The sequence below is a fragment of the Pleurodeles waltl genome, chromosome 5, assembly GCF_031143425.1.
Source record: "Pleurodeles waltl isolate 20211129_DDA chromosome 5, aPleWal1.hap1.20221129, whole genome shotgun sequence".
Taxonomy (NCBI): domain Eukaryota; kingdom Metazoa; phylum Chordata; class Amphibia; order Caudata; family Salamandridae; genus Pleurodeles; species Pleurodeles waltl.
In genome coordinates this window covers 58,256,926-58,275,343 of record NC_090444.1, presented here as the reverse complement: position 1 = coordinate 58,275,343, position 18,418 = coordinate 58,256,926, and the positions used below count along the sequence as shown (strand labels likewise).

Below are 18,418 nucleotides of genomic sequence, written 5' to 3'. Positions count from 1 at the left end.
CCCTCTACATAAGCAGGGACCACCCCCTTGGGTAATCTGGGGAAAACTCCCCCACCCATGGACACCTCAGCTTCTTTATCGCTGCTTCCATCTCTTTTTTCTTTGTATGCCCACTTTTTCTTCTCTAGGGCCAGCTTCTCTGCTTCCAAAGCTATGTAGGCTAGCTGGGCTTCCAGCTCTCTTTCCCTGATGGATGGGTTCTCTCCTCCTGAAAGGACCCTCTTCCTACCACTAGCTTTGGGTCTGCCCCTAGTGACTGTATCCATTGAGGTCCGTTCCTCCTCTTCCTCACTTGGGGTCTGATGCCTTCCCTCCCCTGAGTGGTTAGAGTTAGCATCTTCCTCTTTTTCTTCCTCCTCTGGAGCTTCCTCTGTCTCTACCTCTTGTGCCTCAGCCCATGCTGTCAGGGATTTAATCAGGATTTGCTTCCTGAGATCAGGGGTTGCAGGCAACCCCCTCTCAATACACAACCCCCTAAGCTGGACTACTGTCAGTGTGGGTAGGCTAGCCAGATCAAGCTCCATGGTTCCCTAGTTTTGTGTCAACAAAAACTTTTTGCAAAAATTGGTAACAAGAATTTAGAAAAATTACAAAAATTCAATAATTGAAATTAATCCAAATTAATTAAAAAAAAAAAATTAAAATTAAAAATTAAAAACAATTTTTGCACTAGGACAATTTAAAGGATTTTTAATTTGTTTTATCTAAAACTGTAACGTGATATTGAACACAAGTACAGGATCCCGTCGCTGCTTCCAATTATGTTGGAAAATGGGTTATTGGTAGGGCAGGTAGGTACCTACACCTAGCAACAAGCCACAAACCTCCACGTAAGTACAGTTAGGTCTCAGTAAATTAATCCCAGCTCTACCCTTGGTAGCTTGGCATCGAGCGTCAAGGCTTAACTTAGGAGACAAAGTGTAAAGCATTCAAATATCACAAAACAGTAATTAAATAAAACACAGGAAACAGTTTAAAAATCCAAAACCAATTTATAAAAATAGCTTATATTTTTATCTTTAAAATGACACAAAAACGATTAAAATCGGTTCAGGGGAACCGGAGATATGAATTTTTAAAGTATTATTATTTTCTAGCGCTTAGAAACAAAAAGCGCCAATCGGGTCATCTGGTTGCACCAGGACCGGGGCAAAGTCAAACTTTCAGGCCGACCGCGATGGAGCCCTGCTCGGCTACAAGTCGCGGGAGGCCTCGGTTAAAAAGTTACCTTCTGACTTAGTCTTTATTTTGAAGTTTTTCTTCACCGGGACGAACCTGCCAGTTGAATCCGACCTCCTGGAGCCCTTGTCCGGATACGCGAAGTCGGTTTCCTCGGTGGTGATTTTTACCTTCGGACTTAGTCGTTTTTTCGAGATGAAAATCCTTCGACCGGGGTAAACCTGGATCTTGATCCGACGTCCATGGAGCCCTTCTCGGATACGATGGCTGGGAGGTCCCGGTCAACTTTTTACGTTCGGACTTAGTCTCTTTTTTGGATGTTTTTCTTTACCGGGACGAACCACGAAGTCAGGCCGGGTCGCGGTTGAGGCAAGCCGGCTAGAATTTCCGCGTCGGGTCGGTCACTTTATGGAGCTTTTTTCCAAAATTTCTCCAATCTTTTCCAAACTTCTGGGGCTTCACCCAGATGTTCTTTTAAGGTTCTTTTGGGGTCCACAGCTCACCCCAAGGGTCCAGAAGTTCTGTGATGGTCCTTGGGAAGTACGGACTTCAACTCTCAGAATGCACCTGGCGCAAACTCCTTTTTGGCCACTGGACAGTGGTCAGCTGGTCACTTTTTCAGGAGTTGGTGCAGGGGACTCTGGTTAGCAATTTTTCACCTGTAGCAAACAGGGAGTCCCTCCTTGAACCAGTGGAAGCCAGGCAAAGTCCTTCTTGTGGTGAAGCCCAAGTGTGCAGCTGGTGCAGTCTTTCTGAGTGCAGGGTCCAGGTGCAGGCCAGGGGTCCAGCAGGGCAGTCCTTCTTCTCCTTGTAGATCTTTCTTCTTGAAATTTGGTGGGGATCTGAGGCGTGGGTGCAGGTCTGCCAGTTTTATCCTTGCTCCTGGGTGAAAAGCAGGGGGGCCCTGGTTCTCCAATCAGGGACAGGGTCGTCCCCCTGTGATGACCACTTCCTGGGAAGTGTGGCAAAAATCCATCCCAGAAGGCAACAGTCTCTAAAAATCCAAAATGGATGAATCTGATTTTTAGAGGAGAGATCTGGCTGAGCCCACCCACTGGTGTGGCTAAAAATCATAAACACACCCCTCTCCTGCCCTCTCCTAATCTAATCAAGGGGGCACCTAGCTGTCTGGGGTTGCAGGATGTGGGGGTGTTGCTGGGTGCTCCAGATGTCCTTCTCTGCCTTTGAAGACCAGTTTGGCAGCCCTCCCCCTTCCTGCCTCACCATCTGCTGAGGGGAGATTCTCTCCCCCAAGCACATTCCTTTGTGTGAAGTCAGGCCACTTCACACCTCATCAAAGTAGCCTGGCAGAAGCTGCTGCAGGCTGGCCAATCAGAGCACAGCAGCAAAAACAATGCAGAGCTGAAATTGGCAACTTTTTAGGTAAAGTCTAAACTTTTTACCTGCACTAGTTATATTAAATCCAACAACTGGAAGTTGTGGGATTTATTATAACAATCAATTTGATACCAAATTCTTGGTATGTAACATTTAAGGAGACTTTAAAATTTAAAATAAAGTCTGCCCATTCTAGCCTATGAAGGCCATTTACTTCAATGAGGGAAAAACGAATTTGGCTGTTTTTACCTCACCAGGGCTTATAAATCTATTTTTATAAAGTCCCTGCTTATAGTTACATGGCACCCAGCCCTAGGGGCACATAGGGCACACCTTAGGGGTGACTTATATGTAAAAATAAGGTAATTTAAGACTTTGGAAGTACCTTTAATTCCAAAGTCGAATTTGCATATAACTTTAATTTAAAAGCAGCCAGCAAGGCAGGCTTGCTTTTAAAATGACACTGGGCACCTCAGCAATGCACCTAGGTGTGCACCATCTATGCTGTGGTCCCTAAACCTACATGCCCTACCATATACTAGGGACTTATAGGTAGGTTAACTTAGCCAATTATAATTAGCCTAATTTGCATATCCATTTTACACAGAGCACAGGCCCTGGGACTGGTTAGCAGTACCCAGGGCACCATCAGAGTCAGGAAAACACCAGCATAAAGTGGAAAATGGGGGCAAAAAGTTAGGGGGCCTCTGCAATCAGCCCCAGTTTCTCACAATGACCCTCAAGAGAGTGATCAGGAGCAGCCCAATGCTTCCTTGGGAAGCTAATGAGGGTGAAACACTTATGACCCAGTAGGGATCCAAACACCCTTTTTTTAAGTCACTGGGTAGCCTTTGCTTTACTTTTAGTAGGAAGAAAATTATTTCATTACACACAGCAGTAAACAGTACTCATCAAATCAAAACCGGACTATGCCAGCTCCATTCTAACCACTTGTTCATTTCTTAATGTGTTATTGCACTTATAATTTTAGGTGGGCCTCACAGTGGCGGTATCAGTCTGTTTCACTCACAGGAGGTCACTGTCAACAGGGTTGAGGATAGCTTTAAAGGCTAAAGGTCATTTCAGGGTCTCTGCACTTGTACGCACCGACCATTCAGGCCCAAATCAAAGCCCATCTAACCGTGGGAAGATGAACCGAACGAGAACCCTGGCAAACAGTTCCAATAGAAAGCGCGGTGCAGACAGGGCAAGGATCAGTTGTTGGAATGAACAGTCTGCACAGCAGTGGAATTCTGACGCTGGCTAATGCCCATCAGGATCCATGCTCAGGCATCATGTGCTGATCTCTTCTCATCAGCTGATAGCAGATACATTTTCCATGCACGGTTATGAAATTTTAAGTACACAAGATCTAAGTGCTAATGCTTCTGCAACTGCACAACCCACACACATGGTTTGCAGAGCTGAGACAGTGGAACATGATCTAGCTACATCCCTGACAACCTCCAGGTTAGGAGATTAAATTGGGGTGATCCTGAAGGGATCCTGGGAACAGCCGCATAGGATGCTACAAATAATTACATTTAGTTTCAGCACAGCACTCCAAAAGAGATCCCATTTTGGCTGTTTTGTAAAAAAAGAAGGCCCTGTAGTGAAACATGTTGTCAGCGGCTCTCACTGAAAAGCGCGAAAGGCCTGGCAGTTCTGCTTAGCAGCCTGCTAATGTTACCTTAAACATAAAAAAATAACATTAAACACGTAATTAATACATCTGCTCTAGGGGTAGAGTCAATAATTATTGCTATCCACCATCACACACCAGACATCTTATGAACCCTTCTAGGAAAGGGACGTGCAGGTAACTGGCAAAGTAGATGGTGTCAAAGGGGTTGAAATAAAATAGTGCAAGAGTTATCTGGACCATCTGTGTGGATGCTTGAGGAACAAAATAGTCAATCAGGTGTCCTCGAGAGCTTCTCACTGAGCCACCTGCACCTGTCTGATGGGATTCAGGGAGCTGTTCCCAATGCCAGGGAACACTCCAGGATAAGTCACAATATTGCACAGAAATGTATCTGCAAACAGGACCAACAGAGGCGTAGGTTCAGGGGGGATGTTTGGGGTGTTATACCTAGCTAATGTATAAATTATTCTACAGACAGTTGAGTATAGGAGCTTTCTGTCTGGCATGATAAGCTATCTGTCGGATATCAACTGAGATTTTAAAATACACACACAAGCACACACACACAAAAACAAACACACAAAAACACACACACTCTCTCTCTTTCATCTTTGTGTTGAAGGTCTTAAAAAATGGTTAGTTTACAAAATTCTGTGTTATAAGTGCCCCTCACAATCCACGCATATTTCCCTTTCCACTGGCACTTAAGCCCTCCTCATGCTCTTTTGCTCCTATAATGATTACCATATATGCCATTGTGATCGTCAGAAAATCTGAAGCGCACCCCCCTCACCAATCTCAGTGACCACGCTACGTGGAAGTGGAGTTTAACATAACTCCTAAATCTGGGATTGTTCCTGTGGCCACTTGTATAATACGAATATAGTACAAATGTAGGAGCTTCTTGGCAGATGTACATTCTGTTCAGTCGATTCCATGTTCCTGTTAGAAGAGACAGGACGGTGTCCTGAACATTACAAGTAGCACTTTCTCACACATGTAGGATGATACTGCCTCCTCCGGGTCAGACTCAGCTTGAAATACAAGTTATGATTTCTTAAAAAATCACAGTGATTTGTTATTAATTAAACCCTGATTTTAAATTTATTTAATTCAATTACTGTTTATACGATAGCCTTAACTCAATGAATTTTTTACAAAATTATTGATGCGGGAATTAAAGGCAGCTAATAAAAAGAAACTTTGACGTTTCCCCCTCATATATAGGATGGGAGACATGTGAAGATTTATATCAACATTTTTTTGTATACTCGCAGATCTCTCATTTAATCCGCATTTTATCCTCATTATTTACTTTTAAACTTTGTTATTATATATTTATTATGTATAGACCATGGTTTTACTGTTGTAAGTTATTGCTTTGATGGTTTAATTCGACCGAATAGAGCTTGTGTGACTTGAAGTTATGATTTATATCAACATCATACAGCTCACCATCCTCACACAAGTACCTGTCTGTGGATCTGTGCACCCGTATCCACACGGCAAGTTGCAGCACTTCTGATCCCTGGGGCAGTCCCCATCACTCTCACAGTTATTCAAGTCTGGAGCAAAACACAGTACTGGAGTGATATTTTGACACCTTCCTGGCTTTGGATTGACTGTAAAAAAAAATTTGAACCTATTAGATTCTTTAATAAAACCATAAGAACAAAAGACTCATCACAACGCCAGTGCACTAATAGTCACCTTCAATCGTAAGAAGTATATCAGGAATCAGACACTGCTGTGAGGTGTGAGATTTTATCTCCATTTCAGGGGGCACCAGGAGTCATCCAAGCTATGCTACTGAACACAGATTGGGCAGAAACTCCTCCTGGAGAGCCACTGGATTTCAGTCTCTGTCTTGATATGAGTTCTGGAGATCACATCAGCAAGATGATGATACTGCACAAGGTCACACGTGGCATTACATATGAGCAGAGAGGACAGCGGGCCCCAACTACCAATAGCAATACGCAATGGTACCTGGGTTAAGTTAAACCTTACTAGCATGCAAACAGCACTGTGTATTGCAGTGCCCTCCTTAGGAATGGCAGTACTGGCACACACAGGGGGCAGCATCAGCACTGAGCTGTGGTGGAGTGTGGCAATAGAGGTGGGCACAGCTGGTAGAGGTACAATTGTGCCCAGGGTAGGTATGGCGATCCAAAGGTGCACATCATGAGGTGATGTCATGGCACCAGGTTCTTAAGGCTATGCTGGTGAGCACAGGGGTCTTTAACATGGGTGTCTGGTTAAGAGATTTAACTCTGATAAGCACAATAATATTCTGCTGTCAAAACAAAGTATCCTAGTGTGTGTAAGAACATTGGTCAGTGTAACTATAGTGTCCAGTGTAGGCATGGCATGGCATTGAACACAGTAGGAAGTGTTCTAGGCTGACTCTTGTTACACATGGTTACTTCACAATATTGCACCAGATTCCAGGTTTTGTTCCCAATTTACATGCTATCCGTTACCCTTTCCTTTAAGACCTTTTTTTGTTTTTGTACTTCCTGTAAAGTGCTATTTATTTCTTTGTATTTTGAAATGATGTTACAGTCTATCTGATGTGTCCTCAGTTCCATCCTCAGTAGCATTCGTTCAGGATTTAGAATAGTTGCTGGACTTACATAGTACTTTCTGATCTTATTCACCTTAGTTATTCTCACATGTACTCTTTTGTCTCCTTTGGGGGCCCATAGACTAGCTTCTTGCTGGTCTCCGCAGGGTTTAAATGACTTACATTTCTCTATTAGAATTTTGAAACATTAAGTAAGATTAACCTTAATTTTGACTTCATCCCTTGCCTCAGAATAGCAGAGAGTGTCTTTGGCAGTGTGTTAACGCACTATGCCGGAGTTGTTTCCTGCATAGGTATCAAACGACAGGTGTGGGCAAAGCTGGATGCTTCATCACCTTCCTACACACCTGGCAGTGCATCAGAGAAGGCTGTGAATGGAAATGGAACAATAACTACAGTACAAACCTCTGATATAGCATATTCCTCTACACCTAGTACTGAGTCAGAGGAGACAGTGAATGGATGTACAACAATTACTACTGGGTGAACCTCAGAGACTACACTTGTGCTTGTTTGGAATTTTAAGGTGTCTAAAAATACAGAGGTGACAATGGTATTCAGTCTCTTGGTAACTCATATTCAGATGGTGCAATTTGTATCACTTGTACACTTTTCACCAGAACCATGCCTATATGAGACTTCTGTAACTGAGAGAAAGGGATGAGATCGGATTGACCACGATTCCCCTGGGGAGTCTTTCTGGTCATGAGCCTGGTTGCACAATCATCTCACCCATAGATGAGGTGCTACTAGTTAGCCGGGGAACCCAGATTAGGCCGGCAGGTGTCATATGGTGTGGAATCGTACTCAGTACCCACAATCCATGTTTGCCTCTCAAATCCAGTAGCCTCTTTAGCATAATGAGAACCTACGTGACATGGCGACACCAACATTTGCTCAGGCACTAATATTTGGATCCTCCTAAGTATCTCTGTCTCACTAAAGGCTAAAGACACCTCAAAACTATATATGGAGACGTCCATGGTAATGAGGATTTCCTCCTCAGCTAAATAGGTAGTACCTATCTTGAGCTGTACGTTGTTCAAGCTTGAGCCTTAAAAAAACCAATCCCTAGTTGGTGTCCTTATCTCTGAACATACAACTACCATTAATATGGCTAACCCACAACGTGTGACAATTGCAGTAAATATGCAACCTCCCCTTACTGCATATTTATTGGCAAATGGCCTGACGGCCCAGGGGTATCCAGTCACATTTGTTACCGAGGCTCATCCAGCCTACAGAACAGAATTATTTTATTCTTGAGCCACCTTTCCAGCAGCCGATGGGAACACAAATACATTTAATCACTGCACACGTGCAAATGCTCCTGCACAATACAGAGCTTATGCATATTTAGAAATACCTTTATCTTATCAAGACCATAATAATTGGCTTGATGATGCCCTACCACATACAATATTACACATTAGGTTATGTCCTGTGAGCAATTATAGTGATAGCCTGAAATGGTCTTTATTAGCCACATATACACCACACCCTGATTCAGCAACCTTAGTGGAGGCTGAGGTCCGCTGCCTTTATATATAGAGCTCACGACAATATACAGACTGTTAGTACAGGTTGTTATGCAAACATTAAATACTAACCCAGAAGGTGCTGCCCCAGCGCAACCACATGCAGTTACGCAAGGCATCAACCCTGCTACTGTACATTTGATCATGGGTAAGGAACCCACCATGTGGGACGAAATTCCGTTTTGGCTAGCACAAAAAATAAATGCGCTTGAATCAGTTTTTCCACATACGGGACCTCGGGATAAATATAGATTTCTCAGTATGTGCTTGCCATTTAGGATGGTTCCCACAGTTGATAACTCCAATACATGGAGCATGGTATTTGCCATGCTCTATACCACCGCATACGGTTCACCAACACTTGCCAATCTACTAGAGGTATTAAAACAAATTCAAGATGCCTGGATTCTGGGATGCAAAAAATGCCAATTTTGCCACTGTATCTTCAATTATATCAGGTAACCTTTAAGGGGAAGCAGTTGCACTAGCAGTGTGCATGCAGCTCTGGTATGTTCTTGTACAGGCTCAAGAACATGAGCTGCCCAAGATTATCACTGAGACCTACTCTAGTAGTAGTCGAGATAGTCTGGGGGCCAGACCAACCACACCACAATTTCAAGGTGGATCTAATAAAGACACTACCAAGCAAGTGCCTGAAGGTTCCAAAAACGCTGGGATGAAAAACAACAAACCTCTAAAAAAGAAAGAGGAGAATCTCAGCGTGCGGAGATCCCACCAAACAGATATAATCTTAGGACTAGAGATAACATAAAAACGCATGACAGATATCAATATACTGATGCACGCCTATCTTGCCTATCTTGTTCCTTTCAGGTCTCACTGGAAAAACGCAGTGAGAGATGTTACCGGTCAGAGCAGCGAACTGAGTATGTGAAACCGAGAAAGGACTCACAATGCATGTCTGAAGTTTGAGTTAAGAACAAAAACCGCAATTTAAAAAGAACAAGGTGGCAGCAGTTACAATCTGACATGCCACTCAAGAAGAGTGCTTTACTAAAGAACAGGATAGGGGACTAGCACTGTTAGACAGTGTGGTAGAGGTCACAATAGTTCACCAGGATCTTCAAGAACATCTGGAGATGAAAGCAACTGATGACTTCTTGCAAGTTGAGACGGCAGACATGAGTGTCTTCACACCGGACAGGGTGTATAAAGTAACTATCCAGCTAGAGGGAGACATTGAACGTATGATAGGCGCTATCTTTTGGGACCGCCTTGTTTCTAATTATGATATTTTACTTGCTGGAAAATATTGGCTGCCAGAATTTGTCCGCGATCTCCCTTATGGAGTGGACGTTATTTAAAAGTCCTTCTTGCCCCTTGTTCCCAGAAAGCTTGTTGAAATGTACACCATTGATTTGGCAGTGGACCAAGCACCTGCGTTATATCTCAGTCATGTAGGTTGGGAGAAAAATTCCCCCATCACTTAGTACCAATAAAAATCCGACCCCAACCTCAACCTCAATATCCAATAAAATATGATGCAAAAGCACCTATGAGGGAAATCCTCAACCAATTAGAGTAGCAGGGCGTGCTTGAACCCTCAAATTTATCAATGAATAATCCAATATTTCTGGTCACCACTCATATAGCATAGTCTTGGACTACAGACCTTCAAACAGTCACACACGCTCATTTTCAATACAAAATGCACACAGCACAGAACTCATGATCAACGTAGGGCACAAAAAATATAAGACGACCCTGGTTCCAATGGGTTTTTCTGCCAAAGCATAGCGCCTGAAAGTAGGGACTTAACATGTTTTAGCACTCTAGATGCTAAAACAAATTCTGCCAACTCCCACAAGGCTACTAGAACAGTCTAGAACTGTTCTCAGCTAGTGTAACATCTATTTTACACAACATAGACCCTGAAGCGTTGTCATTTGTGGATGACATCTATCTCACAGATGATGACCTCATGCAAAATTTAAGACGGGTAGCCGGCATTATTGTAGGATTTGCCAAAATTGGATACAAATTCAACTTTAAAAAAATGAAAATAGCCTTCCTTAGTGTCCTGTTTCTGGGATACGAACTGTTGGATGAAGGCAAGAGCCTTGCACCCCAATTTTTTGAAAAATGCTCACAATTACAACCACTGAACGAAATAAAAAAGCTACAGTCAGTATTGGGCTTTTTACATTTTGGCAGAATATATATGCCAGATTATGCACAACACATTAAACCATTATATGACTTAATATGTCCTGACTTTACCAGCAAATAATAGACAGGCGAATATACACGCCTCCTTGGAGCAGTGCAAAAAGAAATGCTTGAAGCAAAACACTTACATACAAGGGACATAAAAAACATGTGTTCATCAGAGTAATTGCTTGTGGCATTGATTTCACCTATGTGACATTCAATGAGGGTGAGACTGTCCCGATTGCATATAAATCACACTTATACTCCATAGCTGAACAACGCATTGCTCCCACTGAGAAGATTCTCACTGCTGTCCAGATGCCGGTCCTTAAAAAAGAGAGACCTCTGGCCCAGGGGAAGAGCATTTTTGTTGTGTCCCCCATTCTAGCGCTTGAAGCTGCTACCAAAGCGAGTGTTCCAAACCCTAAAGCATTACATTCACGTTGGATTCAATGGGCAACGTCTCTGATGGCCAATGATGTTGATTATGTTTTTGAATCCAAATTACAGACCAAAGAATTCCTAAAATATGAACTTGAGTATCCAGTTCCAGCAAATACATTGCCTATTGAACAATATCGGACAACCTTGTACACTGATGGTTCAGCCCAACCAGCATTAGGCACCAAACATCAATACTCCGCCGCTTGCGCAGTCGTGAGTGGATACATGAAGAATGGCAAGTTTCATCTTCAAAATACTTACACGCAGACTCTAGGGGACTGCACTGCACAACTTGTAGCGTTCAAGGCTCTGGTGATTGCACTGGAACATACGGATCCTGAGAAGATGACGTTGATTGTTGTGATTGGTACTATTGTGTCCAGTCCTTCAATGAATATCTCCATTACTGGCGCCAAAATGGGTTCAGAGATTCTAAAGGCAACACCACTAAACACAGACTTCTGTAGGGGAAAGTAGCGGATCTGAAAGAAACACTACCTAATGTCCATGTTGTAGACACTAGGACATTAGCGTGTTGGAATACACGTTGAAGGCAACACTTTGGCTGATGAAGCAGCCAAATCAGCTCTGGCTTCTGTTGCTGCAGTAACTCGTTCTAAATTGAAAGTGGATGATGAAATAATGGCAGCTATGAAAGCTTCGGGTGACGGCACACCCTTACTGGAAGCATATCCTGCTAAATATTCCTGTCGTATGGCAGACATTTTTGCAGCACAACTTACAATACCAGGTGTGGGATATTGTGTGATTCCCAATAAAGACCTAAGACCTGAGTTAATAAAAGCAGCGCATGAGGGAGTTTCTTCTGCCCATGCTATTGCGGTGGTTACAATTTCACTCTCATAAACATGTTATTGGTGGCCAGGTCTACAAGCAGACCAAACAGTATGTCCTTTGTTGTGACATCTGACAGCAACTTAAAGTATCCACAGTCAAACGCCTACCACAAACAGCCCTCTTAATTTCCAACAAACCATTACAATGTGTGTACTTGGAGAATTGTGGTCCCCTGACACCAGACAGTGCATACAAATACATCCTAGTCGCTGTTCACTCATGCTCCAGATTTCTATGGGATTGGCCACAACGCTCGGCTGACACTCGAACTGTTATTAAAGATTTGCAAGTCTTTATTGGCACATATGCTATTGCGGCTTTCCACTCGGACCAGGGCCCTGTTTTTGCCTCAAGGGCTGTCAGGGACGCCATGGCTTCGTTAGAGGTCAAACTGCATGACTCGTCTCCATTTCATCCCGGGGTAAATAGTGTTGTGGAGCGATGAAATGGAGATTTAAAGCAATCCTTAACCACCAGAGTATTAGGCACAAGTCGTAAGTGGCTTACACACCTGAATGGAGTTCAGAGAGCACTTAACAATCTGTCCAGAAGGTCCCTGGGGGGAGTACTTCATACGAATGCCTGTTTGGAACCCGCATGTATGTTCCAGATCTTGATGGTCCTGGCATGGATGGGGCATATACATCCTTTGACATAAATGAACGTGTCACTGTCTTGCAGGTTTTACAACAATTCCATGATGATAATAAATCTGCCAGCGCTTCCTCCTCTGGAATTCGGGATGTACCAGTAACATCTACCGGCTGGATTCCGAAACTTGGGGATCTAGTGCGTGAAAAGATTGATGTGAAAAATTAGTTTGGTCCTGCTTATTGTGCAGAGGTTCCAGTCCTGGGAATACACTGTACCAACACTATCATTCTACCACTGCTGCCTGGTTCTAAAGAAAATTGCTTTGTCTCCATCGACAATGTCAAGCTACACCATATGGCTGATCCTGCACAGCCGACCTAGGGGACTTCTGGGCAGTACCTGAATCCGTCCCACTACAGACCAGGATGTTCCCCTATAAGTCTTCAATGACAATGATGACACCTCTCCGAGCTCGGGGAGGTTGGAAAATGAGCTTTTGTTGGTTCCACTAACAACTATTTCTACAATAATTACTGGTGATAATGAGCACTTTTTTTCAAATTCTACACAAACGGATTTCATAGTCTACTATGAGCCACCAACGGGGCTTTATGCAAGTTCTCCTCTTCAAAACACAGGTCCAGTTTTTGTACAAACTGATTCTGGTTATTTTGTCAACGTTGATGACACATTTACTGACTCATCTTCCTCTACTGCAACAGAACTATCAAGAGCACGCAAGCTGATATTTTGGTTCAAAAGTAACTATTTTATTTGTCCATGGAACTATATATGGCTCTCATTAACTATACTTGGTTTCCTCCTTTGGATTCGGTTTGTCATTGTTTTCTTTTTTCTAATACACGGTCATTACGATGTTTAAAATCATGTAAAAGTTCCTAGTATCTTCGAGTAACTGTCTAACTCTTACATTTTGCTGTTTTCGACAACTTTATTGGCATTATGATATTCAGACAAACAGCATATTTAACAATTTAGCATAATGTTGAGTTTATCGGATAGGATATTGCTGAGGGATTTACAGGAGTCTTAACCTCATGAGAGGATCCATTCAGAGGGTGGGCTTTAATTGCTCTACAAGCTTCTGTAAGAGAGCATTTATGAAACCGTGAAATGGGCAAGTTCTAGTAAGCAGGCAACGACTCTATGTTTTTTGACTTCTTACATGAACCCTAAGATCAGGCTACCCTGGATGCTGTCTTCGCCAGCCTGGTAATGTCTGTCAGTATACTCAGAGTTTTGGACCATTCATTTCTGGCTTCTCCAGAGCATGTGGCGGAGGTTGGCTGATACTACGACATAGTATTCACAGGAGACATTAGCACGAGGATACATTTTGTACATTTTTGCAGGAATTGGTGTATCCCTCTGGAAGATGTGGAATCAAATAAGATGATTTCAGCGTTTCATGAGAAAGCATGAGGGTATGCAACTATATTATGCCATTCCTTGTCATGGACTACCTGTCCTATTTCAGACTCTCATAAGTCACAAAGAGGCTGTAGGGATATATCTGTGTGATATTGGAAAGCACTATATTGTCAGGGAATTAGCAGATGATCCATTAGGGAACTAGCTGGGGTGAGACTGGGATAAGACTGGATGACTGATGTGTAATATAAACAAGAGAGTACTTGCAGCCTGGAAGGGAAGGAGGAGAAAAGATGAGGATTGACGCAGGTTGGGAAAGGCAATGGAGAAAATAAGACCAGAGGAGCTTGGAGACACAAGACAGTGAATAGGAAAACCTGGAACAGAGTATCGATTGGAACAAATAAAGAGAAGGATCTAGAATGCTAGTATAAAGGGGTCCAGAATTCAAACATAAAAGGGTCAGAAAAACCTATGATTTAAGAACAAATCTAGTGAACAGGAAACCACTACTAGGATGTGATCTAGGACAGAGTAAACTACAAGGAACACAGTGCATCAGAAACCTGGAAACCAAACTAAGGGCCTCATTACGAGTATAGAGGAGGGGATTACTTCACCACAAATGTGACAGATATCACGCCCGCCGTATTCCAAGTTCCATTATATCGTATGAAACTTGTAATACGGCGGATAGGATATCTGTCATGTTTGTGACAGAGTAATCCCCTCCGCCAAACTCATAATGAGGCCCTAAGTGTGGAAAGTGTTGGTATATATGCTGTTCTATACTGATGTGAAGCCTGATTCTCAAAGGTTCCTTGTGAATGACATCTAGTGGCAGGATGTCAGAATCCTGACATATATACCTATCTATCATTTGAATTAGGGAGTGTGTGTGGGTCTACCTCATTGATATTCCCTGTTATCCATAAAATGTGAACCAGAGCTCGGCATATCACAAACTCTCACCTATGGATGTTAACATTTTCTATTAGGGAAGCAAAGGGCAAAAAATGGCCAGCATGTAAGGTTGTGCCACCTGCAACTTCCTAGATTTGGAGATCTTCTGCAGAATATCACCTACCTCATCTGAGAAGGTCAAATAGAGGGAAAGCTGGGGCAAAGAGGACAATGTGTTTGGTGACAGATAGGTGCAGAATGCAGCATCTGAATGCAGTAGGTACTAAATAAGAGTGACCCCCACCAGAGTCTAACAGTTGGGAGAAAAAGTCTATGGAGACTTTCTTGGTATAGCAGTATGCTAGAGTCTCCTCTAGAGAGAGGCATTCCAGCCAATGAGCGAGCCACTAGAGCTTTGTAGCTAGAAGTCAGTAGTCAAAGTTTGGGGCCCCTCACCTACCCCGCTCCTTTGGGATTCATAGCTTGTCTAGTACTTCCCTATAGCATCTATTACACCAGATAAGCTCCTTAAATATTGTGTCTCAAAAGGATTTTTGGGGGAGCATAACTGGTTTTACTAGTGAAATAATAAAGGAGTCTAGATTGCATCACCTTTTTCAACAGGGCGACATGCACAAAAAACAAGAGTGAGACTGCTTTTCAAAAAGATATTTGTACTTAGAGGTAAGTAATTGTCTTTGTGAGCTTCCTATGTAGCAGGTCTTTTTTAAAGTGGGATACATGGATGCCTGAGTAGGGAAAAGAGACTGTTTACCCCTTTAAGGCAATTGTCATGTATATCAATTTGTGCTGGCGTGATGTTGGGAAATAGCGGAAATATTCAATGCTTTAGACAGTTGACCTAGTTTGGAAACAGCTGTAAACTCTCTAAGTATGTGGGCAATGACTGCTCTTTTGTTTTTTAACATTCTCAAAAGGGAAAGGGTCCTATTTGTGAATGAGTTACTACCTCCTTTGAAGAGGTTGTAAGATATTAATGTTTTGCAACTGGAATTCAGTCTCAAAATATTACTACATACAACTGTGATTCAGTACTTGGAAGGGATGCCTTAAGCACACCTCTTACAGGTACCGAATCGCAAACCCAAATTATGATACTGTAAAATCTCAGTTTGGTGTTTGTAGTACATCTGGCCCTCAATTCTTTTACTCAGTTACACTAGATTCTTCTAGGTATAGCTCTGTCTGTTTGTGGACATGATTTATCAAAAGCCAATACTTTTTGGAACTTTTTTTTTATACTTCATCCACAGTTCAATTAGTTTTCTTCAAATTCTGAAATTATTTTTAAATGTCCTCAATTCCATCCACAGTAATATTCTGTCATGCTTTAGATTATTTGCTGGATTTATTTTAGCTTTCTTTACCCAGGTTTTGCACACTTGCCCTCTTTTTTTTAACTTTGGAGACCTTTAGACTAGTTTCATCTTGGCACACTACAGGGTTCAAATAGTCCTGACGTTTCTATTAGAATTTTGTAACACTGTAAAGGTTTACCTTCATTTTGTTTCTTTTTCCTGGCTCAAACCTTGCATGATGCCTTCGCTTTTGTCTGCTCAGATCCCTTCTTTGTCCCTCGTTTCTAGCTCTGCACCCCTAAAAAATATCCTTCCTTTTACGTTCAGGGGGTTCCAGTTTGCCCAGGACAGGAAAGATATTTCTACATTGTCCCCTGTATGCGCTGCCGCAGAACAGCTGCCAGGGTCTTTGGTGTGTGCTAACAAACCCCATATGCCAGAATGCTTTCCTACATAGGTCTCAAACGTCAGACATTGACAAAGCTGGACTCTGCAACACCTTCCTCCACACCCAGGAGTGAGAGACGGAGGAGACAGTGAATGGCCATGTAACAGTAGGTAAACTTGGGTTTTTACATGCCTAAAAGTACTGAAGTGTGGAACAAAGTTGGTCAAAAGGCCAGGATAATTTCTCTAAATTCAGAAGAAAGAGTGATCAATACTTTCTTCGTAGTCTAATTTCTTTACAGTATTTATTTGGATCGGATTCAGCAGGGCGAAGAATGACTCATAAATGATTCAATTTGTGACAAAATGTCTCAATTATATAAACACAGATCACAAAAAATACAACAACTACGTGTTACACAACATAATAAAATTTAAAATACATAATGAAGACTTGAGAGCAAGCAATCTGTCAACTGTGGGTTGTCCCCAACTTAATCTCCTCTGAGAGAGGTAGTGGTTACGGGGAACGTTTCTAGTTGTAATCGACTTAAATGCTATGGTTGTAGGTTCTTGCACCCACACTTGCTGGACACCTCTGTAGAGTCGAATACATTTTTCAACCCAACCTCGCCAGGACATGTTAAGTGTCGACACATTTCGGCCCCTTCAGTCTGGGCTCATCAGGACTATTGAGGGACAAAACTGCCTCTTAATAGGTATGTACTTAGGTCTGAGTCTGAGAAATCCACGTGCTACCAAAGTCTTGATTTAACAGAGGAAGTCCACAAATGGACCATGAGCCGATCTGCGTTGGGAATCCGCGTTCGGCGTGCACCCCCTTCATATGGCAGAGTTCCTTCTGAGTAAATCGGCGTCACGAGCGTAGCTAACGCCAGTTCAAAATCTACTTAAATAAAAGGCGTGTCGTCCTGATGAGGCCCAGACTGAAGGGGCTGAAACACATCGACACTTAACATATCCCAGCGAGGTTGGGTTGAAAAAATGTATTTGACCCTACAGAGTTGCACCACACACTGCTAGGAACTCCAGGAAGAAATTGTCAGGTGTCCAGCAAGTGTGGGTACAAACTCAAGTTTACAGGTGTTAGTAAATCTGGACTGAAATCAAAAACCTGAACTCAAAAACCATGGGTGGATGCAGGGGAACACCCTTGCTCCAACTAACTAACGCCTGCCAGACGTAGACTTATGCAAGGCAGCATTGCAGTGTTTTAAGTAGCAATACACACATCAGTGGCACAATGGAAAGCAGTGGCCCCTCTTCGCCTACTGCAAAATGGAATGAGGACCCTCTGAGACCTGGCAAATTACTGACATACAAAGACCTTAGGTGAAAGCCTTCTCCCCTGTATCTCAAGGATTCCAGGGACCTACTTAACATCGATGGCACAAAACACATTAATGGATGCAGTTGACACCCACTCTCCCAACAAAAACACCTCCCACCATTAAAAAATAAAAGACCCTGACCAACTTTATGCAGACTTTACTGACTTCATAGTGTGTCTCTTACAAAATAGAGGCAAATTCACTTATTTCTGCACAAGGAGACAGAAACTCAACCCCTCAGACACATTGAGCAGTGAGATACTGAGGGCCTGAACCCTGTGCACTCACCTGCAGGAGAGCCCCCTCCCTCCACTGGAAGCGTCTCGCAGAGCCCAAGGAGGGCGGCAAGGAGCAAGATGGTGACTGAAGTCTTCATCATGGCTGGGCAGCAAAATGTGAATTTCTGCTGCTCTCCTGACTAGGATTTATAGCACAACACAGGGCGAAGAGGCGGAAGGATGACGCTGGCAAAGGCAGACGTAACACCAGCCAAGGATGTTTCCAAACAATCCCCGTCACGGGCTGCATCGTTACAGAGACAGCATCTCAACAAACCGGTTTTATGCCTTTTCTCTTGATAACGCGTCCAGCCCTTATAAATTACCTGTACCTGGACACGTTGGAGGTCGGTGAATCTTTTAACCGAGTCGGGCTCTCCCCATCCTAGAATAGTCGAGTCACTCAAATCAATAATCAATAACTATCGTAAT

The 18,418-nt window shown here is 42.9% G+C and overlaps 1 protein-coding gene across 2 annotated transcripts in view; it reads right to left on the bottom strand.

Moving 5' to 3' along the window:
* LOC138297208 (omwaprin-a-like) overlaps positions 1-18,097 on the bottom strand; it is a 94,341-nt gene extending 76,244 nt beyond the window's left edge. For both annotated transcript variants that reach the window (XM_069236698.1, XM_069236699.1), the window contains exons 1-2: positions 17,997-18,097; positions 5,635-5,784 (exon numbers count right to left, since the gene is read on the bottom strand). In XM_069236698.1, coding sequence (XP_069092799.1) covers positions 5,635-5,784; positions 17,997-18,087 — 241 coding nt within the window. In that variant the 5' untranslated portion in view covers positions 18,088-18,097. The remainder of the gene's footprint in view (positions 1-5,634; positions 5,785-17,996) is intronic.
* Between the last annotated feature and the right edge of the window lie 321 nt (positions 18,098-18,418).